Here is a 26316-nt window from a genome sequence, read left to right as displayed (position 1 = left end):
AATCATTTAAGGAGAAGATAGATCTCTGCAATTCCTCTTTTTTAATTTCAATCATAACGTGAAGATTTTTATAGGAAAGAGGAAGAATTAAATAAAGAAGAAAGAGAAGAAGAAATAAAAGAAAGGAAAACAAGGTAAATGAAAAATCAAAATAATGCAAGGGTAATTTTGTCCTAAAGGGGGTTAAGTGAGCAAAATTAAAGGTTAGGGAGTAAACTGAGAAATTAGGTATTCTTTAAGGGGATAAAATGTGATTAACCCAAGAAATTATATGATATCTTCTTATAACTTACCAGCTTGACAATTTTGATTTGCTTTGAGTTTTCTATGTTCACTTTTAATGTGCTACATGGAAAGTTCCAATGCATTTACACTGAATCCTTGGTAAAAGAACAAAAGAAGAAAAGAAATTCCATTCTGGCTTCTCTTGGCTATTCTATGACTAGCCAACAAAGAAAGTGAAAATGAAATGGTCCTAACAAGAAATCCAAATCAAAACAGAAGTCCTGAAATTCTTTCAAGAAAAACTATCATTAAGGAACTGATTCTAAGCTTAATAAGTAGACAACGTGGGGCGATTCTTCTTGAACTTGGAAAGGTACTCTTTATCTTCATGCCAGACTCAGAAGTAAGATGCAAGACAAACTTGCATATATGAATTTCCACATTATACTAAATAATGATATGATTGACCTTCATCTCAAAGCCAATTGACCATCAAGTCCCTTTCAAGCGGCTTCTATTATTATGTCAAGAGTTAAAGACAACCTTCTTACTCTATATCATCACCATCTTCATCATCATTAAGCAGTTTTTGAGTTATAAAATTGTTATTAGATCTTCTGATTGGCCCTTTGTTTGTAGATTCTCTCGCTAGTAATTAATGAAGGATGCTGGTCAGACTTTGTTAAGATACCAAGAATGTGACGCCAAGATTAGACTAAGCAAATTGTTGACAATTACATAAAAAATGCTAATGTTCAACTCTAATTAATCATCAGGGAAATTAATTCATGGCAAGTCATTATCAATCTTGGCCTTTGATGAAGGTCTTGGCGTCCCTTGGATGACCTTTCTGGCTCCGAATAAGTATTGCATTTGGATTCTAAACAAGAGCATGGGATACAAAGATCTTTTGCATGTTAATTTTATCATTTATTTTTTCTCAGATTATTTTTTTTATTGAATATCCTTTCAAACTAAATTTATTTTGAGAAGAATGCCTTGTGAAGTAACCTTCTGGCATTGACAATTTCGTTAGATTTTTGTCCTACACCTTGTTTTAAGCAGCCAGCTTTGCTTCATTTTTAGACGGCTTGCTTGCTGGTTAAACATTATTATGAGTTAGCAAACTTTGTCCATTGTGTTATTTGTAGTTGTAGGCTATTCATATTCAACAGTTTGAATACAGAACAATTGCAAGACTGTGTTTCCAATTAATTTTCCTCAGGGTTGAGGTTCTGAGAATATTTCCGGGATCCAAGTTTGGCAAATGTGTCCATTGTGAATTTAAAAAATGTTTTTCTAACCCGCGTCAATTAACAGAAACAAAAGATGATATTGGGTCAAGCAACCATTTGACAGTTACTCTAAACCATTCATTAATTTTCTTCTTCCACTTTAGAATTGCCAATTCAACAAGTTAGAAAAAGGAAGAAGAAAATTAAGTATTTTCTGAATCATTTGTAGAATTATAGTGCTTTTCATTCCTTCTGCCTCTTTTTATCCGGCAGATAGTCAAAGAAAATGAAGTTGATATTCCTATGGAAAAATTGCATAGACTTTGATGATCACCGAATAAGAAGTTTCGTTTCGGTTGACCGGATCTCTTTTTTACCAGGTCTATACGTACCGTGCCTTATGAGTTAATTCATGAACCAAGTTCCGCAATGACAAACTGACACCTCTGATGTTGCCTTTTTCTTACCATGAAAATGATTGAGGTAATACTTGTTAATTAAATATCAGTAATGCTAATATTTCTTGCTGACTTACTTTTATTCATACAGCCGGGTTTTTACCTGGAATAAAAAACGAAATCTTGTTGTGGCGTGATAGTATATACATTAAAGTACATAAAATATTAACCCTTTTAATATTAGTCTAACAATATAAAAGGAAGAGTTGTTATATGAACAGTGCTTTTTGTCAAGCGGTTATCCTACAATTGTTATTGGATGTCCGGGCTATTTTCATCAATTCCCTGTTTTGTTTGTTTGCAGTTTGTATAATTTTAGTGCATTTACCGGATATGTTGACCAAATTGGTAATTGATGATGTAAAGAGTGAAGCCTATGAAAGTTGGTATTTTGTGGTTAATTATTTGCTTTTGAAGTGTTCTGTAAATGCAAAATTACCTAGGAAAGAATTGATAAATTATTCTTGGCTTTAGTGACTTTAAAAATGGCCTTTATTACTGTGACATGAAATAAAATTGTTAAATGTTCTGTAAATGCACAATTATTGAGGAAACAATGAATAAATTATTGTTGGCTTGACATGAAATAAAATTGTTAATTGTTCTGTAAATGTACAATTATTGAGGAAACAATCAATAAACTATTGTTGGCTTTAGTAACTTTGAAAAATGGGTTTTATTACTATGACATGTGGTGATTAATTTTTAGCAATGTCAAGTTCTATGGTTTAAGTGCTTAATTGAATTGCGGAATCCCTTCTCTTTTGTGTCAACAATAATTAATACTCTTTTGGGAATGATTCACTTTACAATTTTCTAATTATCCCGATCCAAATGCAAAATAACCTTATACGATTTTCTAATTTACCCTTATACATTCTATATAAGCACCCTCATACATTCTATATATTTCATAATTGTTAACCTTTAACAAAAACAATAATTTCCTAATGATCCGAATGAATTAGATAATAATAGAGATGTACACTAATAAATCCACACAACAAAAAACAGTTAACACAGGAAATATTAGCCCCATGTGCATCGGACAGGCCGTCTCACTAGTATTCTTAAAAAGCGAAGTTGATTAATAATACACCTAAATGTAAGGAAAAGTAATAAATACGGGTATGTATGTATATATTTATATGGTAAATTGCATGCACTAAATCACTGTCTATTAGGCATTGTTTAACAAAATTTTATAATGAAAATTAAGATAATCGTATTCAGCAAGTCTCTGAAAAGTGGATACAGATTCCTCAAAAAAAAAAAAAAAAAAGATACAAACGTATCTTAGCAGTTGTTTGTTGGAGCTGTAGAAGTAAAATGGAAGTGCATTGCATGAGGAGTAACGTTTATTCAAATTATGTTTGTACGCAATTCTAAAGTGGATAAAAGTTTTAATCATGGCATTCCCTTAAAAAATGCCATTAAATAGGTGCCACTAATTCAGACTTTTTTTCTTATGGTGAGTTTTTTAGTATAACTACTACTTATAAGATTTTTATTTACAAGAGTATTATGAAATTTTTTTCGTAAAAAAGTTAAGAGGCATTGAATTACTAAAACGGACTTCAATACTCCTTGAAATCCTAGATGTGTAGCTTTGCTATAATGCAATTTCTTATGAAATTTACTTCAACAAGGATGCTGACAAACTATTTTTCCAAATCTACATGCATTATTGCCCATCTGCAGTGTTATCATACATCTAAAGCAAATCATAAATACAAATCACAAGTAAATAGAATAATAAATAAGAAACTCTTACTTTAAGGTTTGGCCATAAATAAGAAACTTCTGGCCGTACCAAAGTTACGTGATTACCTGAAAGTTCATTAGCCCGTGACCAAACATGCGTGCTGGGGTTGACCGTATATTGTATCCCTCTGAATTATTCGTGGCAGCACTGAATGGAATAAAAGGTCGAAACTTGGCTCTTTATGCGTTTAGCATCTAAATCTAAATAAATTGAGAAGGCATGCTTGTAGTTTGTTAGGATCCAAACGCGGAATAAACAACTATTGAGATATCAAGTGCACAACAATTTAATGAGAAACAAGCCACAAGCATGAAAGATAAACGACACACAATATTTAACGTGGTTCGACTCCACCATTGAGCTTACATCCACGGAGAGAAACCTGTTCTTTATTATGAGAGAAAAACCCTATACAAGAATACAATTTGAACCCAAACCCAACCCTTGTATACCATCTCTCATCTCCCAAGAACCCTCTCTCACACCCCATGTATAAGGCTACATGATGCCCCTTGTGTCTCCTTTTGTGTCCCTTTGTGTGTCTTGTGTGTGTAGTATGCCAACCCACCTATTTATAGGGAACATTACTGCCAAAAAACCAAATAACAATTTGGAAACCAATACTATTTCCTAAATTCATATAGAAATAGCATCTAATTCCTGCTAAATAGGGCTTTACTTGACTACTACTTCAAGTAACTAAATCCAATTAGGAAACTAGTCACTTCCCACACCAAATAAGAAATCTACCTAAAAGAATTTAAGCCAATTTCCTAACAAATCTCCACCTTGGCGAAAATTTCTTTTAGAAACCATTTGCCTTCAACTACCAAATAATATGGTACCAAACTACACATCCGAATCAATACAGTCCTGATACCAAATTGATTCAATCGGCAAATGAACATATGTAGTTACCCCGAGTCCAACCTCCAGTTGACTCGTGAGAAGGTGCCTCAATTCACCGTCTCCCTTTGCAGGATTTCTTCTCACCACCACTTGCAATTTGGGATTCCCTTCTGTGAGCTCTAACCCTAACCATTGAGGCAATCAAGTGGTAAAGTCACCATACTTCTTCCCATCCTTAGGACTGTCTCGCCACATGTGGTTTCCAAGACTCCACCTAAAACGAAAAACTCGTACCTGTCAGAGTCTTCTGGCGCATAGAAATTAGATCTCCTTATTTCTTTGGGACACGTGCCACACCACCCAAACACATAACCAAAATCTAAAATCCACCGGGATGAAGAATCAACCGTTGGAGGTGTGAGAAAGTCTCCACCGATTCACGTCCAAAATCAACATTGGACTCCACATTTTCCTTGACCCTTGAATCACCTGCTTAGATTCACTGTCAAGCATTTCCATGCTTTTCGACTTCTCATCCTTCACCATCAATGGTTTTTCCCAAGCCATTGAAACAAGGATACCACCCATTAAATTATTCAATTGGTGACAACTACCAATCCACTTGATCTCAATAGTTAACTAGGATCCAACTATGAACCTTGAGCAGCCCAGTCTCACAACCAAGCTCTGATACCACTTGTTAGGATCCAAACGCGGAATAAACAACTATTGAGATATCAAGTGCACAACAATTTAATGAGAAACAAGCCACAAGCATGAAAGATAAACGACACACAATATTTAACGTGGTTCGGCTCCACCATTGAGCCTACATCCACGGAGAGAAACATGTTCTTTATTATGAGAGAAAAAACCCTATACAAGAATACAATTTGAACCCAAACCCAACCCTTGTATACCATCTCTCATCTCCCAAGAACCCTCTCTCACACCCCATGTATAAGGCTACATGATGCCCCTTGTGTCTCCTTTTGTGTCCCTTTGTGTGTCTTGTGTGTGTAGTATGCCAACCCACCTATTTATAGGGAACATTACTGCCAAAAAACCAAATAACAATTTGGAAACCAATACTATTTCCTAAACTCATATAGAAATAGCATCTAATTCCTGCTAAATAGGGCTTTACTTGACTACTACTTCAAGTAACTAAATCCAATTAGGAAACTAGTCACTTCCCACACCAAATAAGAAATCTACCTAAAAGAATTTAAACCAATTTCCTAACATAGTTATATCCACGACTTTACACAATTAGAAGTAGGTGATAGGCTGTGGTTTATTTTAGTGTAGATAATTAGGGAAAACAAAAGTTAAATGATTAATACTTTTGCACATGTATGACTTCTGCAAAATTTGAATCTAAATTTTACATTCTCACGCATTTAACGCGGATCGACTCGACTAGTGTATTCACTATCAATGTATGAAACTTATATTCGAAGTAAACGTGTGATAGTTCGACCATGAAAATGCATTTTGCAGAGTAGGCTAGCCTAATTAACAGATAACAAGAAGATTTCAATTTTTTCTCTTCTAATCTCCTATTGTTTGATTAAATATCGTATGATAATATTGATAGGACATAAAATTGGGCATAAATAATTTTCTTTTCCAAGTTGAGCTAGGTTAGGTCCAAAGGCAACTCGAGTTTGAAGTGATTACGCCAAATTTGTGCTTTCATAAACTTGATTCTGCATATTTACGATATTCCATATGAACCTCCTTTTTTGTAAGGCACATCAGACATGCATGCGTATACACAAGAAGTCAAACGATTCTTGTATTTTGGAACATTGAACAATTGATTTCGTGGTGGTTTGTAAACAATGCATCAGGATGGATCGCGCAAGGAAATAAGTAGAAAGACAAAAACCAACCTTCCCAACATACAAATGCGGAAAATCTTTAAGCAATTGGTCAGGGATATTTTGACAAGACACAAGCATTAATCATATTAGCAATTCGAGACCCTAATGCAACTGAACAATCTTTTAGGTCCACACCCCCCCCCCCAACACCCCCCATAAAAAGCCCTTTAGATTTGGTGGTCTAAAATTTTATGCACGTATATATAACTCCATGGATCATCATTTTCTGAATCGAAATTAATTCCATGTGCAAAAACAGTATCATAAATTCAAAACCAACAACTTTTTTAGTTAAGTATTAATTAGCGATGTGACTCTCTTTTTTTTTCCTTTGGCTTTCCTTTTGGATATTACCATAACACATGTTTAGGTAGATTGTTCAACAAAATTATGTTTGTAGGACGTTTTCTAATTACTTTATTGTTAGGTACAATATTTTTAATAAAGTTATACTCTAGTAAACTTTAAAATAAAAAAAAAAACCAAAACCAACCATCTATAAGACTGAAAGGTGGAGGTATCAAAATTTCGTTTACAGCTCATGAAATAAAAAATAAAAAAAAGGAAGCAAAACAAGAAGCGTGAACTCATCTCAAACTCCCATTCAAGGAATAAAAATATAAAAATGTTAAGAAGTCATACACTTGGAGAAAGTCAACTTCTTAAGGGCAAAACAAAATCCCGACCGCTAATCTCACATTTGTGAAAAATAGACTTATGAGCGAAGCGGCATACGTTCTTCCACGTCAGCTCAGGCGTGCGTTCTATTGACTGTACATTTCCTCCCCCAGAACAAGGAGCGGCGCGTCCACTTACAACATACAAGATGTCACGAAGTAAGAACCTTGTGGACCATTTTTCCATTTTACTTTATTAAAAACTAATAACCTTTAGTATTGGGAGGGCTGGATTTGATGCAATATTCATTTTCCCCCCACTATTTCTTGGTGGAAGAATATAAGCCAACATGCTAAATTGCTAATGTCATTTTCCTTTAAACCTCGACGAAAAATAAATGACTCAAGTGAATATAAACATAAACTATAAATTAATTAAACATACATGACATTTGAAAATTGAGTAAACAAGTCAAAAGATAAATCGTAAATCCAAATAGAAGATGTGAAGTATTTAATAAGATTAAAATTCAAAATCTTTCATTTATAACCGGTAAAGACTCTTGGCTAATATTGTGGAAGGATAATTTGATTATTTCTAAACATTAATTTGCTTAAAGAAAAGGATCTTTTCTTTGACACTAGGTTAAAGATTTTTTTTATACAAATGTGAAAAGAATAATTTTAAATTTAAAAATAAAAATGATATGTCATGCATTTAGTACAGGATTTAAGATCCCTAGGGAGAAAATACTAGTATGAAAATAGTAGGATAAAAAACTTCCATGGATGAGCGCGTGCAAATTGTAATACGATAGGGAGTACTATACAGTGGAGCCGGGAGAGGACGGAAGATTCAACCAAAATCTATTGGTGGAATCTATCTAAAAGAGAACTCTAAGCGAAACACACAAGATGCGATTTCAAGGCAATACTGGGTCCCTTGGCTAGCTGGCTGTGAGACTCCAAAGAGGTTTTGCCTTTGAACTTTTCGAATTCGAGGTTGCGTTGCGTGACGATTAATACTATGCACTCCACGCCACTACTAGATGTCTTTTCGAATTCAATTGTGTTTGAATTGTAATTTTCTGAAATTTTTATAAAAAAATATACTGATTTGATATATGTGAAATAAAAATATGATTGAAAAATGCATTTATAAAAAACATAAAATTTTTTTATAGAAAATCCCTTTTCAGATAAGATTTTACTTCAGTTTGCTAGATTTATCATTGTATAAGGATGAGGATGAGGGAGAGGAAGAGGAAGAGTAGAAGAGAGGAGGATGGAGTGGTAGTGACAGAGAAGGGAGAAGGTGAGAGATGGTGAGGAAAGATTTAATAAATTTTTTAAAATATTTTAAATTTTAAAAATATTCTAAAACACATTTATAGTGAAAAAGCTCTTGAAATATAATGTTCTAGTGTAACTTTTGCAAAACACCCTAAAAAATATTCTACATTCAATCTGCTTTTCGTGCTTTGAATTTACAAATGGACGTTTGTTGAATATTTTTGTCCAAGTCATAAGATCCCAAATTCAGTTTTCTTTTCTTTTTCTCTTTTCTAGGGAGACTAAGTTGTTTCTAGAAATTCAAATGCTTTAATCACTGCGTAGGAGAGGGAATTAATTTGATACCATTCTTCTCAAACACGTTTTTTTTTCCTTTTGCTTTTTTTGATAAAATAGCTTCTTCTCAAACACTAATCTGTCAATATTAGAGAATGAGAGGACTACATGAGGTTTCGATTTGTCATTTAATGTTTTACAAATACTGAAATCCATATTATTAAGCATGACTGATTAAAGCCAAATCAATTCACGTATGTCTAATCAATTTTACATGAGATGTCATGTTCCTTATTTGTTGAATTTGATCCAGTTTTTCTCTAGGAATAGAAATAACAAAGCAAAGTGGAGAGTCCAATAAACCTTCCAAGATTAGAAATTTTACAAATGAAAGATGATATCTTCAATAAAAATATTAGAGTGAGAATCATTTGGTTCAAAACTCTCAACCATCTTGAATGTGCATAACAATCTTTCATTTGTTGAGAATATAATAACAGAGTTCTTAGTTTCTTTTATCATGGCAATATATAATTGCATGTCTCGTAATGGAGAGGAAATTTATCCATAATTTATGGATGAATGTAATCTAAGAGTTCAAAATATTATAATTATCTATAATCAAAGTTTGAAATTATCTTTTATTATGGTGATATATACCTTTTACTCGTAACCTAATTAGAAGTTAAAAAAAAAAAACAAATTTCACCAATCAGAAACATTTCCACTCCTGGATTTAGTTAATCTTTCTCCTCAATTTTAGTTAATCCAAGAAGTGCTCTAATACACTATTTGAAGGTGATTTAGTTCCTTCTAAATTTACCGGGTCAATCCTTACGGGACCCGACTAATCCCCTGCGACCCGGGAGAGGAGGCCTCACTCCACACCGAACACGTTAACAGCGGGACTCGAACCCTGGACAAGTCAGGAAGGTCGCCATACCCTAAGGAGGGGGAGCGGACCGCTCGAGCTATCCCGCAGGGGCTCCAATCCTCTCCATAATGCAGAAATATAAGAGTAGGGTAGCAATTATAGTGTTGATACGAAAAAAAGAATCCCTCTACAAGGTTTTTATTTTCTCAATCCGAAACTACTTTATAACAATTAACAATTAGTAAAACTAAGGATAGGTTTTGAAATTAAGAAAACGTTCTGTGAAAGAAAAATAAAAGAAAGAAAAAAATGCTTGGACTGAGAAAGGAAAGGACTCTTATTGTACCGGGAAAATAGTTACCAGGTTAAACTACCAGTCTGAAGATGGGAATCTGATTGAAGATTCTCTCGCAGTCGTATACTTCTCCGAACAACCCCACTTCCCAATATTAGTACTTTAATCCGTGTATTTTCTCATAAAAATACCATTAAAAGGAAGAAGACGTCATAAATCTGGTCTACTTAATTTAAAATACGTTTAAAAAAAATGAAGAAGACGTCATACATCTGAATTGCAAGAAGACGTCATAAATCTGAATTGCTTCATGCGGCCAACTCTGAAACTGCACTATATAAACAAACTCCTTGCAGGGGCTGGCTCTGTACTTCTCTGCCCTCAAGAGTTCATCCTTCATCCATTCTCAGAGCTCAGAGAATTTATTTTCTTGCTTAAAATGGCTTTGCTCTCAGATCTTGTTAATCTTAACCTCTCTGATTCTACAGAGAAGGTGATCGTTGAGTATATATGGTGAGACTAATCACCTGCTTTGCTCTGTTTTCCTCGGCTTTCTGTGAACTTCTATCCGTTATCTTTAACTTGGTTGGTGAAGATTTTGATTAATGAATGCTTCCGTCGAAAGGGTTCTTTTTGGTTTCATTTTTTATGGCAATTCTTGTATTTTTAAGTAAAGATGGTTTAACAACGAGTAATCTTCATGGTTTCTCACCTTTCCATTGGGTCTTGCGTTCATATTTTTATTGGAGTAACATCTAATCTGATACCACGAGTCTTGTTCCTTGTATACACTCTTGTTATAGAGAAATGCTGTGCTTCTATTGATGTTTAATTTTTCCAACGGAGGTGAAGATTGCAAGGCTCTTTTGCAATGATCCACTCCGGGAGATATACTTTTTCCATGCATTTGCAGAGGTCAATGAATAAGTTAAATCTAAATGATTTTTGGTTTTAAACTTTTTAACAGGGTTGGGGGATCCGGTATGGACCTCAGAAGCAAAGCCAGGGTAATAATCTTTCTGCTTACCAGAAAGACTGAATTTTGTTTAAGCCATTTTTGGTCCGTTGTTTAACTGAGTGATTATGGAGGTCGATGACGTATGAGACACTTGAAATATTGCAGACTATTTCTGGTCCCGTAGACGATCCCAAAAAGCTGCCTAAGTGGAACTATGATGGTTCTAGCACAGGCCAAGCTCCTGGTGAAGACAGTGAAGTGATCATATAGTAAGTTTATATCCGCAACGTTTAGAATGTTTTCTTATTCTGCTAATGGACTATTTGGTAAATGAACCGATTTTTTTTTTTTTTTTTTTTTTAATCACCATCTAATGAAACAGTCCTCAAGCAATTTTCAAGGATCCCTTCAGGAGGGGCAACAACATTCTGGTAAGCGGTATTCAGTTGTATAATCTTTGACATAAAATACACAAGATTTGATTTGACTTTATGTCTCAATTCTCTCTCTCAGGTCATGTGCGATTGTTACACTCCAGCAGGTGAGCCGATTCCCACAAACAAGAGGCATAACGCAGCCAAAATTTTCAGCCATCCTGACGTTGCTGCTGAAGAGCCCTGGTAATTCTTAATCCTCTAGTGCTTCTGGAGTGCGGTTTCTTATTATCTAGTTCTCTGCTTTTCTTTCTTTTATTACCTCTTTTCATTTGGAAATGTATCCATGAAATAAGGTACGGAATTGAGCAAGAATACACCTTGTTGCAAAAGGATGTCAAGTGGCCTATTGGATGGCCCGTGGGAGGCTTCCCTGGACCTCAGGTAATTTTCTTCTACCAGTTGCTTTCAATTCTATCCTCATAGTTTGTCCACTTCAGATAATTCCTACTGAGTGGTTCTTCAATCATGGTGCAGTTAATTATGATTCTTGAGGTTTTGGCCTTTCTTTTTCCTCTTTTGAAGTTACCCCTGATAATATAGCTGGAAGATTTGCTAACAATGCAGATGCCAATAGGATTGTGCACTAAGGATATATGGATAACTGATTGGTAATATATCAGTCTGCAGGATGGCCAAAATTACCCAAATTCTCTTAACCTGTCATACAAGAATTTCATGTTAGTTGCGGTAGAATAAAGAACCTAGTGTTAACTATCTTTTTCAGTTCTTTTTCTAAATATCCCCATGTACGTTCTCTCTCTCTCTCTCTTTTTTTTTTTTTTTCAAATTTCTTAACATGGGCTTAGATTTTCCTCCCTTTACAACCAAGCCTCGAGTTTGTTCTCTTCTCTTTCCATGCTCCTGTTACTGTCTTTAATCGTTCAAGATTTAGATCATTTATGTTTCTTCCTATTTCTTTGATTGCATAGGGCCCTTACTACTGTGCAATTGGAGCTGATAAAGCATTTGGACGTGATATAGTAGATGCACATTATAAGGCGTGCCTTTATGCTGGAATTAACATAAGCGGCATCAACGGGGAAGTGATGCCTGGCCAGGTAGATAAAGCTTGCTTCTTGTGTCTCCTCTTGGCAACTTGTTATCTCCTTTAGCATCTCTGATTTCTAAATTTTCCTGAATATTTTTATAGTGGGAGTTTCAAGTTGGACCAGCCGTTGGCATCTCTGCAGGAGATGAGCTTTGGGTTGCTCGCTACATTCTGGAGGTATTTGGCTTTAGTTTCTTGAGTCATTGAAACAAGAACAATTTGTTCAAGTAACAGCTGAAGTATAGTACATGTCGTTAAACCAGTTAAAATTGTTTGGTAACAGAGGATCACTGAGATTGCTGGGGTGGTGCTTTCGTTCGATCCCAAACCTATTCAGGTAAGGATTTTTATTTGTTATTTCTTCCGAAATCTTGATTTGGACATCATTATTGTTTGTCATTGTCAAAGTGAGTGATGTTCTTGGAGGACATGGAAGCTTCTATTTGGGATCTGAAAAGACCTATTTTGTACCTTCTATGCTGTTGGTTTCTTGAAATACTACATCCTTTTTAACAATTGCAAGAACTTGCTATGCAGCTTCTGAGGGAACTTCTTGTCTGATGTCTTTATATTATATTGAAATGTAGCTAAGAAAAACTAGGTGGGCAGAAATTGGATGCTGGAAAGAAAACCAGGATAACAATAGACTGTGTGATGTAATATCTATAGTCTCTCTCTTTTCACACAACTTCTTTACTCTCTACAGGGTGATTGGAATGGTGCAGGTGCCCACACCAATTACAGGTAATGTAGTATAGAATCTGGATGACTTGTTTCTCAGCTTCCTCTCAACACCTTCCCCACCTCTCTCTCTCTCTGAAAATGAAGTTTGTCTTGTTCTTTTCAGCACTAAATCTATGAGGAATGAAGGAGGTTATGGAGTCATCAAGAAGGCAATTGAGAAGCTTGGACTTAGGCACAAAGAGCATATTGCCGCATATGGTGAAGGAAATGAACGTCGTCTCACTGGCCGACACGAAACAGCTGATATCAATAACTTCTTGTGGGTAAGTAATTACTACATCTTTGTTCCTACTTCCATCTAGTTCTCCCTCCAAAATTTACCATAGATACTTTTCTTTAGGGACGTACTACTTGAAATTTGATCATATATTTCTTGAATCATGGGATTTTCCAGGGTGTTGCAAACCGTGGTGCATCAATTCGTGTTGGCCGAGATACAGAGAAAGAGGGCAAAGGGTACTTTGAGGACAGAAGGCCTGCTTCAAACATGGATCCGTATACTGTCACCTCAATGATTGCAGATACTACCATCCTCTGGAAATCTTGAAAGCTCTATTAGCCTGAACTGAAGACGAGATAATTCAACTCTGGGGCCTTCGACACAGGAGAATTGTGTTTCACTTACAATTGCTATCTTGTATTACTGAATAGAATAGTGTCCTTGTTGTTTGCTACCATGTATTTCAGGCAGCAAGGACTATAGTTCATTGCGTTGTTGCCTAGTGCTTTTGCAGCAGTCTTAAAATAACAGTTGTCATTTTACTAATGACAGTTGAAGCGTGATTTCCTTTTTGTCATTCTAAAACTTGGAAGTTGGCGTCAAACTTGAAAGTATCGATATTGCCCTCAGAGAATATTGCCAAGAGGGGAAAAAGATGAGGCCATCAAGAGAATAAAGGCGTGAAAAATGATGCTCAACAATACAACAATTGTGTGAAGAACAATTGAACAAGCCGGTGACTAACATCAATGCGTTCTCTACTAAGTTGCCTAGAAGCAAAGCCGGTGAAACTGCCTAGTTGTCAAATTGCAAGCAATATGACATAGAAGCCTACCTACTAGGATTGAAAGACAAGTCGAATTATTCATTACCCAATTTGAACTCAAGATTTTGCCCAATTTGTGCTCAATAAATGAGAGAGTTATATTAAGATCGATTTTGTTATCTAATCAAACTAGTACATGTCAACAATATTTGGTGTTACCAAAGATTTTAAATTGCATTAATAATTTAATTCTGTAAGCTAAAATCTATATTTTATATATAAATAGATGCTCGACTTAGATTCAATAAAAGTTTATCCGATTGTGACTTGTGAATAATAACCAAGTTTTTTTTTTTTTTTTTGAATAATAACCAAGTTAAGCTCAACAAAATTTTAAATTGGTTTAAACCCCATAGAAAATACCTGCAACTGATTTGTCATTTAGCAACCCGAGTTAATCTTCCCGGTTGAACCAGAAACAGTATTCCGGTTTAGCATGTCACCTCTGCTGATGGCAGCGCTGACAAAGTGAAAATGCAAAATCCCTCTATTTCGGCTGTGAAGGGTTTAAGAATTTGATCAATAAACGACATAAACTTCAAAATCTTTATCTGGAAAAACCAAAAATTGACCAAATAATCTATCTGCAGAGGTTTCTCTAATTATACCCAAAACTTTAGTTTTCTATTAACCAGACGATGTCTTCCTTCGGCCAAGCAGCAGTTAATTTGCTGAGAAAGCTCCGGAATTCTCCTTATGCTCGCTCTACCTTTCCATTTTCAAGAAAGCCCACGAATTATTTGCCGCTTCCAGGTGATTTATGAAACTGCATTGCTCGAATTTGAATGAAACTATTATGTGATTTCTTGATTTTTAAGTTGAGCTTTCATATATTCCAACGTGAGAATTCTATTTGATCAGATGATAAAGTTGTCATTTTTAACCATTAACTGAATAAAGGGTTTTAGATGATCTCATTGCCACAGCAAAATCAGTAATAGTCTCTTGGCGGGATAAAATTTATGGAGTGGTAATATACTTGGTAGCTGAAAATTAGATAAATTTAGTTGATGATATATGTTTTAGTGCTTCCTCATTGAAGAAGGTGATTCCTTTTGTTTCCAGGAAGGCGAAAATATTTTGCTGAAAATGGTTTTGGAGATTATGGCAAGAGTGGGCAGCATAAGGAAACCTTTCAATGGATTCTTCTGTCTGGTCAAGCTGGTAGTATCATTCTTTTATGGCAGCATTTGAAAATGAGGGTTGTTATAGTCACTATATCATGTTTCTGCACGAGGGAAAATGCATATTATGAGATTTTAGATATCTTGTGCACTACATAGTAATAGTTGACACTTCACAATAACCGAGAAATGCAATGTTTGGAATTCTCTTCCATTCTATCTAACTTTGAACGTTTCTTGGTTCAAAGCACACATTTAGCCACTTTTGAGTGTACCTAGATAACAAATGGTACTGAATATTTATAAATAATGTTCAGAAACATCGGATTCTATTTAGAAAATCTCCTGCTCATGAGTTTTCTTTTCTCTCCTTGTACCCTTCTTCTCAGCAATATTTCTTGGGATCAATGGAACCCCAGCCTTGGCAGATGATTCTTCAATTCAGTTAAGTTCTGAAAATACAAGCGGTCCCGAGATAGCTGATTTGCACCGAGTTGAGGACGGTTCTGTGGTGTCTAACATACATACTTCTAAATGGAGAGTTTTTACAGATAATGCAAGGGACTTCTTTTTGCAGGTAAGCAATGTTCTGACTCTTTTCCCAGAGATTTATCTTTCTCTGAGTGTGCGCGTCGTGATTAGGGACTTATCTTTGTTATTTTACTGTATCCAAGGGAAAACTGGATGAAGCCGAAAAGTTGTTTCTTTCTGCATTACAAGAAGCTAAAGAGGGGTTTGGCAAGAGAGACCCACATGTTGCATCGGCATGCAACAACTTGGTAGGTTGTAGATGGAGAAATTTCAAATATAATTCTTAGGACTCTCCATATAAATGTCTGCTTGATTTATTGTTTTGACTAGAAAAACAATTCCGTGGACAATACGTAATTGGAGGTGCCGTCAGATTGGCAAACTTCAGTCTTAACGGCTTCAATTCATCTAAATTGGTCATGGGCGTTCATTATGTTGTCATTCACAACTTATGAACAATTATGTACATTGTTTTTCTCTTGATGTTTGAACAATTACATAGATTTTTCTCTTGAAGTTTGGGTAGGAATAAGTATTACTATTGAATTGAATGTAGTGATACCTGGATATGGCTTCTCTCCAAGATGTATGAGAGTGCAATATTTGGCAAATTCTGATGCCTTGTTTTGCAGATAAAGATCTAAAATCATACTTTGAAATGTTGCTTTGGTCCAAATGCTAATTTTGTGTTTACATTATTTTAATGCACACTCCCAGTATTAAATATGGTTAACAAATATCAATAGATATCTTTCTCTTTATTTTTCTACTTTAGAAAAAATTGAATTTTCATGTTATTGCAACTCTGATAATGTTGCAGGCAGAATTATATAGAGTTAAGAAGGAACTTAATAAAGCTGAACCTTTATATTTGGAAGCTATCAGTATACTTGAGGAGTCATTTGGACCTGATGACATAAGGTAGGAAATTCTCTTTTTTGTTCACTGAGTTACTACTATGTACAAAACTGCATTTGTTTGTCCTTTCTTGGTTAACTATACTTTGAACTTCACCAAGATTTTCTTTGTTTAGTAATATACCTATTTGTGTCCAATGCATGGATGACTAATGAAGCATAAACAAGTTTAAATTGCTATAACTTCTGTGATTAAGCTATTTAACTGGCTGCCTATTGCATGCATTTAGTGACATTTACATTCATGCTCATTCCTTAAAGAGAAGTAGCATGGTTTTATGTGATTTACTGGGCTACTAGTTGAGTAACTCATTTGACGCTTCACTGTACATGTCTAACCACTATATAACTGTTATACATTTGCACGGGCTTTATTATAGAGTTGGGGCTGCCCTTCACAACCTTGGCCAATTCTACCTAGTCCAGCGGAAATTGGAAAAAGCTCGTGCTTGCTATGAGGTAACTGCATGAACAAAGCACCGTAACTTTCCGGCATGTCTTCACTGCTTCTTTGTTTTCTCCTTCAGGATTCCATTTCTCCATCAGTCTAATTCTGTTCTTGTTAAGGACCAGCGTCTAGTTGTGTAATTCAATCTGGCATAGCCCCTGGTTCAAATGAACTTTAAGCTTTAATATGGCATAGTGACTGGGCCTGGCATATTTGTTTCCCTTTTAATCCGAATATAAGAGTTTAGTGCAAAAACCAATTGTATGCTTGGCTATTCTCTATAAAGCATAACATCCACAAATTAGCCGATTTTGGCTCAAAAGGACCAAAATTTTTGTACTACAGCCCAGATTTGGAAGCACAAATTTTTAACAGAAAGGCCTGAAACTGAATTTGTAATTATTCCTGGAAAATTGGATGTCAGTGTTTCTGGCAAGGAATCATGGAGCTGTTATCAATTCTATGAGATTGTTGATTAAGTTCAAGGGATACAATGGAAATACCAAAGTGAGATACTTCTGGTCCTGTGCACTTCGCCTTTGCAAATTTGCCCATAACTATATCGCTTTTGCAGTCAAAACATAGAAAGTCATGCATTTTGAGTTTCTGCATCCGACATGTTACCTTATAGACTTTGATTCTCTCCTTTCGAGTGATTTGAATTATTCAAGAATATATATTTCATTTTTGTGCTTAAGAAGAAGTGGTATACATCATGTGTAATAATTACTAATACTGTTTTCTGCCTTTCTCTTTCACAATTCCTTTGGCAGCGTGCTCTAAAGGTATGCTATAATCATTGAACTGGTTTCTCTCCTTTACTCTGATAAATAAAATTACTGACATCTAGTCTTATTTCCTGGATTTCTTATCTAGATAAAGAGGCGTGTTTTGGGAGAGGGCCACCCAGACCATGCTGATACAATGTATCATCTTGGAACTGTAATGCCTTAATTTTCTGCCTTACTGTTAAATCTTCCCATACTTGCTGCATTCTGGTAGCTTATGTTCTTAACCTTAACATTGTTCAGTTGCAAAAATTAGGTCTAAGGAATGATCTGATATGAAAGATACATTTAGGCTCTAATTGGCGCCTGGGTTATGATTGGCACAATAATGAAAAGCTATGATCATTAGATGCCTAAAGGCCATTAAGTTAAGTATGGCCAGTCCTGGCATATGCTTTCCTAGGAGTTGTTGTTTATTTATGATTACTTTTTGCCCACAACTTCAGATTGCAGATCAGTTCAACATTTAGATATCTAATATTGTCCCTCATACTTGAATAGATTACTTTGGCAGCAATGCTTGGCTACTGCTATTGGCTGAAGTTTTTTACTCTTGGAGTTCCTTAATTTGATTCTCAGTTTGTTCAGATTTCATTTCTGTTATTTGCCAAATTAATAGGTTTTATTTGGTGATCCTCCATTAGACTTAGGGACCAGTAAATTCTCAGGAAAAAATGGTACTTTTTGCCATTGGTAAATTTTTCAAAAGCTTTATTTGGTTATACTCTTGAAAGTGTTAATATGCCTCATGATTTTTAGAGGCGATTGATTCAGCCTTATTATTAGATCTTGAGTAACAGATACAGTTGTGACGCTACTTAATTATTGTTTTAGTGGTTAAGCAGTTGCAATAATTCATCTGGTGTTTTTACTATGTTTTCCTTTTTTGTTCTAACAAGTATAAAGGATGAGAGCGCTCTATTTATTCTATTGATTCTATTATGTGGCCACTAGTGAAAAGCATTTCAAAGTCTTCAGAAATTGAGCCCTTGCATGAATTTTAGATTCACATTGGGAAGGTCAGGATTAAGTAATATGAGAGGCGAACATAATTTTCCTTCTCAGATGCTTCCAGTTGGGTGAATTCTCTTGTATGCATTAATGGGATTAAACTTTTTTCTGTTAGGACAGCTAGATTAAGGTCTTTTTGTTATGTATAATGGTTCTTTCACTGTTCTTTGTCTTATACATGTAACCTGACTTCCAGGTAATGTTTCTTGAAGGAAAAGAGAAGGATGCTGAGGCTTTGGTTCGAGATTCTGTTCGAATACTTGAGGTCCATTAATCTGTTGCAATTGCTGGTTGTTTGCTGTCAATGATTTCTTCTCTTCTCTTTTCCTCATTGGCTTTGTACATAAAATGTAGGAAGCTGGGCTAGGGGAATCATTTACATGTCTCAGGAGGCTGCAATATCTTGCTCAGGTTGTATTTCTGTACCATCTAGTTGAGGAAGGTTCTCTAAATTCATTGTCATGGAGGATGCAACCCTGATTTTGCGTCTATTATTGTTCCTATGGTGTCAGCTACCTGCTCTTTTTTTTTTTTTAATTTTATAAATATCTTAAATCTAGATAGAAGGTCTTTCAAGGAGTTTCAGTAAATATATTCTGTTTTTGAAAATTGTTCAGTTTATTCTTAAGCTCTTGATTAGGCTGTTGATTGTGAAGACAATGACGTAAGCAGACAGAACAGATAAACATAATTATCCTAAGATTTTGCTTTAGCTTGTTACCTCAACCATTTGCTTGCCTCTGCCTAAACCATGTTCAGTTCTTCAAAGATGCTCATCTACTTTACGTGCATAATTGTATTCAGTCCTTCATTTTCCTTCTTTTATGTTGTGCATATATTCAGTTGCTTTGTGGATGTAACAGGATCCTGTATCCTGATTATCTCATGCGGAATCATTGAAAGCCCTTCAATAAGATTTTTTTTTTTTGGGTTTGTAGATCTACATAATGTCCAACCAAATTGCAGAAGCTGAGAATATACAGAGAAAGATCTTACACATGATGGAATTATCAAAGGTATTGCATGTTCCTTTTTCTGTCTTTACTACTTATTCAAACTCTAGTCAAGAATCTGTCTCATTTGGTGTTGTTTGGTTATACTTTAGCTTTTCTAGTGAAGTGGAAATGATACTCGCTGAATAGTTGTTTTTACAACTGGCTGGGATTTTCTATAGCTTTTCCCAGTTGCTGAATGGTATTCACGATGGGACGGGATGGTCATAAATAGCCTTCTGGATTATATCTCTTCATGAATGAATACAAAATTGAGGATGCATATAGAAAATCAACAACCTTGGTGTTTCAAATCAGCTGAATTGAAATGCAATCACAAAATAGGGTAGTAGCGTGGCTGATGGTTGAAGTCTCCTTCATAAGCCGATTTTTTGTGCCAACAGTGCCCACAGTATCAACGTGGACAGCTCAGATAGCTTCTTTTCGCAACTCCCTGCACACTTTCACTTTTTCTTCTTCTTTTCAAGAACTTGAATTTCTTCATGTTACAGTAAGTCTCTCGCTGTATATTGTCCCTTTGCTTCAAACAAGTTATTCTTATCAAGATATGGACACATTGAAATTGTCCAATGGGAAGAAACGTTTTCTCATTTTCTGTGACTGAACCCCAACAATGCTTCATTGTGTTATGTGCTCTTTCCATCAGATGTCATACCAATTGCAGCTGCTGATGTTTAGCTGCCTTCACAATCTTCGTGTTACTATTGTATTTTGGCTTTGATCTGATCTTGGTTGTATGCACTACACTCGTTTTTCTTGATATGTCTTATTGCTGCTACCTTTTTTCTGTACTTATGTATTCCATTTTTTTCTGGTCATCATGTACACGATACATGCATAACAAGTAGCCTATTTCTTAGGGTTGGGCTTCCTTGGATACTGTAATTGCTGCAGAACGCCTTGCCCTGACTCTTCAATCAGTTGTAAACTTAAAGGAAGCAGAAGAGCTCTTAGAAAGGTGAATTTCATATATCAAAGACAGAAGTTTGTCAAGTTTACTAATTCCATTTGCAAAAATGTTTAATGCATCAATTTACATGGCAGATGTCTTGATGCCAGAAAAACCTTACTTCCTGAAGACCATATTGAGGTTTGTGTCAACAAAAAACACTGACATTGTCCACCCCTGTAGTTGTCAATTTTTAGCGGTTCTTTCTAATTGAAAAGTCTGCTTATCTTGAAGGCTGGAAACATTGGAATTTCCTATAACAACGAACTTATTCCTTTAATTACCTCATGAAGCCTGATTGATTGGTTAACTTTGGCAACTATTTTATGAATCAACAAAGTTGGGTGGGAACATAGTTGCTGCTGCCTAACTTATCCCAGTTGAAAGAAAAAGAAGAAAGAACAAGAAACATGATCTCAACTAAGATGATTAATTTGGTTCACATGCAGACTGCTGCAAATATGCTCTACATTGCTAGGGTGAAAACGCTCAAGTCTAACCAGCTAAGGAAGAAAAATGTTCCTCAAGCAGTGGAAGAGCTGGAGAGGGCAAAAGGCCTTTTAAGTAATTCAATAAGGTCTGTTCAATATATCTTGATCTTGTTTACTTCACACATTTAATGTTCTCTTTGGATTGTAGAAACTAAATTTTCGTTGGGGGCTGTGTGCTTTAGCAGTATAGCTTTTGATATATGTTAATTGGCTCTTCAATGATGCTGAGATGAGAGTGTCAACTCAGTTTAATTCTTTATGCTATTTTGGTTTTGGTTCTTTCTCATTTTCAAGATATTCAAATATTGTCCAGTGTGGCCCATAAGAAGTTCTTAATCCATGAGTTTTAGGCTCGTCTTAGTGGCCTAGTAATCATGGATGAGCAAGTTAACTGTAGCTGCCCTCAAGGCGATATAATTATTGATATGTTTTTGATGTTTTGACATTCTATTGGGAGTCTTAATACAGTAACATCAAACTTTTTTTGGAAGAACATCAATGTTCATTTTGAGGAAAGTTTGAAGCACTAAATTAGGGATTGTAAGTTTAGTATTCTCCTAGTGTCTCGGCTTAAGCTAGAAAAAGATTGTGCAATATATAAAAGGACCAGGTTTAATGTTGAATGTTTTTTTGGTAAACAATTAATTGAAATGAGGAAGTATAAATGTTGAGGATCATATGAACAGAACTTATTTCTGCAGACTACATGTATACACTAAAAGAAATTGTGAGATGGTTCAGTGGATCTTTAACTATTTAACTCAGAAAAGTGGTATAGCTTCTTAGATCATTATGATCTTGGACAGAAGCAGTATTAGGCAAGTTTTCTTATTTGGTGGTAATCTTTCTTGTAAATCTCGTGTGTTTGATAGTGGAATACATTTTATGGAACATTTCACTCTTTTGATCCTCTCCTTTCCCATCTTTGATCTGTGAATAATAGGGTAGCTCGAAAAGTTCTGGTTCAATTAAGAAAGCAGAATAGAAACCAGCAGCCCCATGGAGTGGTCCGAAACATTGCCAAAAATGAGCATTCAGCAATGTTAATACTTGTGAGTTTCCTTATTGTTTGCAGGTTTTCTTGTGTGCAAATAAAAAAAAAAATCTTGGGTGGAATATTGTAACCTTCTCAAACATTCATCAGTTTTGGGGCTCTCTTGATGCTTATCTTTTTCTTTATCTCATTCTTTTGGTTCAAGGAACTTTGATTGTCACAAACTCACAATCATTTTCATGTAGTATTCTTCTCTCATATTTTCATACGGACAAGTTTGACATTTTCTTTTTGCTATTGATTCTGCTTTTCATTGATGTATGTTCTTTAAGCAGACATCTTTTTTCTATTTCCTTTTGTGATGGTTATACCTCTAATGGTATTTACAGCTAGAATTATTGACAGGTCAATTGGTTCAGAAGATCAAAATTCTGGAAAGAAACATCTTGAAGATCTATCCAATTTCAATGAAAAGAAATTTAAACCACTTTAGTTTAGTTGCACATCGCTTCAGTGCAGATGCTTTATCTAAGATTGAAAAGCTCTTAAACGGGTGGTAAAAGAGATGGATAAGGTCTATCAAGATTGCTGAATTTCTTAAATAGAAAAGAGGAAAATGCTTCCCTGTAGGTACTGGGGAAAGCTCTGCTCAAGTTACTTCGAAATACTTACTTAGATTTGCTCGAGATCTACTAAACTTATTTTTAACTCAATTGAATTAACAAATTTCATTGTATAACATGAAGGTTACACGAGGTTTCAGTTCAATCAGCTGACCTCTGTTTTCTTAATGCGTTTGACTTGGTTTGATTTGGAAAAGCTTAGTCAATTATGTTTTATCTAACGTTATATGAGTTCATACACTAAGTTTGGTTTGCAGAAATATACTGATATGTGCTTTGCAATACTTGCTGTTCTGGATCAAGGGACTTTTATGTGATTCTAACTACAATTGCTGGTGAATTTTGCTGCAGTTGCAGTCACTTAATGCACTTGCATCATTGGAGATCACCAAGCTAGAACTGCAGGAGTCTATGGTCAGTGTTTGCAGCTCCCTGAAAAATCAATGAAATTGATGACCTTTTGGTGAAACATTAAGTGTGATACTTTACCTTTAATAAAAAATTGAATAAATTTGATAGATAAGATGAAGTGTGGATCTCGTAAAATGGAATACTGTGGGTTGATAAGATTATTTTATATTCTCAAATATAATAAGGTAGGTCATTAGAATAAAGGATTCCTCTGAGATACCTGGCCATCAGATTGGAACAAATCTGAACTAGAAGTACAGCATCCAATTCAGGTTACAAATATTTTGGATGTCCAAGTCTTAAGCATCTGTTACTTCTTCACATACTCAGGAACAAATCTGCTCTGATAAAATGGAATTGATGGAAGAATTACTATTTTTATTTTCTCAGATCAGATGTTATACCTTTTCATTTTCTCATCAGATTTGATAATCAAATATTATCAATTCATCATTTTTTTCCAGTCATTTCTGATGTCTGAATTATTATGAATATGGTAATGTTTGTAATTGCGTTGGTAGTACCATGGACGTTTCTTTGACCTCATTGTAGCAAAACATGCTTCTTATGGGGGTTTTGTGCAAATTCTTGTTACTGCTTATGGTGGTTATTGTGGTAATTTTGTCATAATGAGAAGGCTATTAAGAAAATGACCAACAGAAAGCAAATATATAGCACTTGATGCCCTTGTTTTTGATCTTCTCTATCTTCCTTACCAATTCACTACTGCATCTCTCTGATCAATTGGAGCTTGAGTGGGCATACATTATAAAGCAGCTTGACCATAATGGACAATATACTTTTAGAAAGATTAATTTTATGCTTATATCCAGCTGAAATTTCACAATCTTCTGGATGTTCTTTTCATATTATCTCTGTAGGATTTAATCCTGAAATTCTCTACTATGTTCTGGTTTTGAAAATTCTTAGTGCAGTTTAATCATTCTTAAGTTCTATTTGCTGAAACAGGATGAAGATCGTCCTGTCTTTGAGGCTGAGAAAATTCTTCACGAATGCATGTCTACTTTTAAGGAGGTATGTCCAAAATGGATTATAGATCCTTGTCAGGTTGATTTTGCTCTCCCTTTCCAGAAATTAGTTGTTTGGATGTGTTCCCTTACACATAAAAAATCGTCATACAGCTGCAGATATTGGATTATTTACAATATTTTTGTTATATTTTTACCAAATATTTTTGTTATATTTTTACTAAATTAGAAAATATTGAAGCTTTTATAAGTTTGAAATGACTTTGAAGTCATACTAAGAAATCGGCTTCCCGGTCTCCTCCTATCACATATGGCTTTTCTTTTTCTTCTTTTGCAACTTACAACGTTATTCTCCACTCAGCAGACAACATGATGCATCATGGAACACAATCTTCTCAGAGCATACGAAGATTCAGCGATGCATCTCCCCAGCTGGTTTGACAGTTTAAATTAAAAAAAAAAAAAATTAACAATCAAACCACAATACACTTTTAGGGTACAAAACCCAGAACCTTATCCTCCTATAATCCTTCTTTAATCCAAATTCATGGGTCACTAGCGGGGAGAGCTTTTCTGCATTACATTTGCTCTTCCTTTTATGATATAATTTACCATTTCTACTGTAGCTCATGCCTTTCCTGTTGACCTCCTTTTGACTCATCTTGCTGATCCTAGTTGCATGTGAATGAGGTCTAATCCTGACAATGGCTGAAGAGATCATCTTTTTTTTTTTTTGACCTCACATGAAGAGATTGTCACTCCCTGTTTGGCAGTAATTGTTTAAGGCAGTATGGTTTTTCTTTGCAGTTTGGCACCGAGACGTCCTTGTCTAGTTCTCCTGAGGTAAAAACCGAGTACCTCTCGTGCTTGAAGCATCTACTCGCTTTGATAAATGATAACTCAACAGCAAGCGTTAAGCAATCCGGAAAGGCTGCTTTGGAAGAGTTGAAAGACGAAATCAAGCATGTAGAAGTTGAAATTTCAGCCACCAGAAAACGTAGAAGTTAAATTTGTTTGTACATGATGTAAGTTCAGTCACTGGCATCTGCAGATTCAAAGAATGTTCCAGCAGAGTTTAACATGCAGTTGAAGTCCTCAGAATTGTGCTAGCTGTTCAGCTAAAAAGAACGCACAACGTGCGTATAGTTCTCTTTGTTGGATTTCCGCAGTTTTGCTTTTGTAGCTCAATTGCAATTGGTAGTTTTGATTCCTATTCTTTTGAAGGTTTACAGGGTTTGCTTCGATAGGTATTCTGTACAGATATTTTTACTCAGAATGTGAAGTACATGGTGACTGAAATTCCAGAGCTCTCCAGCTTATGCTCATTTTAACATTTTTCCCATGAAAGCAGAAGATAAAGAAAATATAACAAACAATAGCTTCCAAGTAGAAAAGAGAGAGCACACACATGAAAGAATGCATATCTTGTAGCATACATGGTAATGAATATGCTTTTACAGATGGTGCTAATAGGTGATATATTTTTGCAGCTACAGAGTTCAAAAAGCTAGAGATCAAGGACAAATTTATTACTTCAGTGTTGGCATATTTAATTAAGAGAAACAACCAAATTAATGCAACCTTTTCCGATTTGTTATCGGCCAACTTTTGCATAGTGGGATTACACGAAAAAGTGCTTGATCGCTGATTCAGAATAGTTGCAAGTTCCGATAAAGTATCTAGTCATAATAGTATTAGTATAAGGACTGCAAGCAACACTACTGCAATCCAAGGGAAAAGAATTTTTGTTATCAAGTGATTATCCAATACTTTTTCTTCTTCTAATAGTAGATACGTCAATGGTATGGTTGGATTAGATGACATGACCAAGCACCACAAAAACAAGTAAACAACAGTCATAAAACTGCTACGGGTGGAAGATCCAAATCACAAATATTGCAACGGGTGGAAGCTTAAACAAATGCCCCGCCGCCGCCGTGCCGTGCCGTGCCAGAATTCAACCACCACCAGATTATCATAGGGAAGATCCAAAAGTATCATCATAATTTTGGAGAAAA

The 26316-nt window shown here is 35.2% G+C and overlaps 2 protein-coding genes across 3 annotated transcripts; both read left to right on the top strand.

Moving 5' to 3' along the window:
- The first annotated feature begins 10130 nt into the window (after nucleotides 1-10130).
- LOC113701006 (glutamine synthetase cytosolic isozyme 2) lies at nucleotides 10131-13746 on the top strand. Its single transcript, XM_027221448.2, has 12 exons — nucleotides 10131-10289; nucleotides 10744-10783; nucleotides 10900-11003; nucleotides 11117-11165; nucleotides 11248-11354; nucleotides 11465-11552; nucleotides 12101-12229; nucleotides 12322-12396; nucleotides 12503-12556; nucleotides 12926-12963; nucleotides 13067-13226; nucleotides 13358-13746. Exons 1-12 carry the CDS (start codon nucleotides 10216-10218, stop codon nucleotides 13508-13510), a joined length of 1071 nt encoding a protein of 356 aa, XP_027077249.1. The 5' UTR covers nucleotides 10131-10215; the 3' UTR covers nucleotides 13511-13746.
- Nucleotides 13747-14352: 606 nt separating this feature from the next.
- Nucleotides 14353-25623, top strand: LOC113699969 (uncharacterized). 2 transcript variants are annotated; one of them, XM_027220336.2, is made up of 18 exons: nucleotides 14354-14762; nucleotides 15075-15173; nucleotides 15523-15710; nucleotides 15808-15912; nucleotides 16485-16585; nucleotides 16962-17040; nucleotides 17803-17814; nucleotides 17906-17971; nucleotides 19025-19093; nucleotides 19183-19239; nucleotides 19767-19844; nucleotides 20702-20799; nucleotides 20886-20931; nucleotides 21240-21367; nucleotides 22225-22333; nucleotides 23250-23312; nucleotides 24279-24344; nucleotides 25106-25623. In XM_027220336.2, exons 1-18 carry the CDS (start codon nucleotides 14648-14650, stop codon nucleotides 25304-25306), a joined length of 1680 nt encoding a protein of 559 aa, XP_027076137.1. In that variant the 5' UTR covers nucleotides 14354-14647; the 3' UTR covers nucleotides 25307-25623. The 2 variants fall into 2 exon arrangements, with proteins under 2 accessions (XP_071915762.1, XP_027076137.1); XM_072059661.1 differs by lacking the exon at nucleotides 17803-17814 and having other exon boundaries at nucleotides 14353-14762.
- The last annotated feature ends 693 nt before the right edge of the window (nucleotides 25624-26316 follow it).

Source organism: Coffea arabica, chromosome 7e (assembly GCF_036785885.1).
Source record: "Coffea arabica cultivar ET-39 chromosome 7e, Coffea Arabica ET-39 HiFi, whole genome shotgun sequence".
Lineage (NCBI taxonomy): Eukaryota > Viridiplantae > Streptophyta > Magnoliopsida > Gentianales > Rubiaceae > Coffea > Coffea arabica.
This window is presented reverse-complemented; position numbering and strand designations above follow the sequence as displayed.

Excerpts from the sequence above, each read along its gene's own strand:
- LOC113701006 (XM_027221448.2), top strand. The coding sequence starts at position 10,216 with ATGGCTTTGCTCTCAGATCTTGTTAATCTTAACCTCTCTGATTCTACA. Across the intron at positions 12,230-12,321 it reads GGGAAGTGATGCCTGGCCAG|TGGGAGTTTCAAGTTGGACC; the intron begins GTAGATAAAGCT and ends ATATTTTTATAG. Across the intron at positions 12,397-12,502 it reads TTGCTCGCTACATTCTGGAG|AGGATCACTGAGATTGCTGG; the intron begins GTATTTGGCTTT and ends GTTTGGTAACAG.
- LOC113699969 (XM_027220336.2), top strand. The coding sequence starts at position 14,648 with ATGTCTTCCTTCGGCCAAGCAGCAGTTAATTTGCTGAGAAAGCTCCGG. Across the intron at positions 15,913-16,484 it reads CATCGGCATGCAACAACTTG|GCAGAATTATATAGAGTTAA; the intron begins GTAGGTTGTAGA and ends ATAATGTTGCAG. Across the intron at positions 20,932-21,239 it reads TTCCTGAAGACCATATTGAG|ACTGCTGCAAATATGCTCTA; the intron begins GTTTGTGTCAAC and ends GTTCACATGCAG.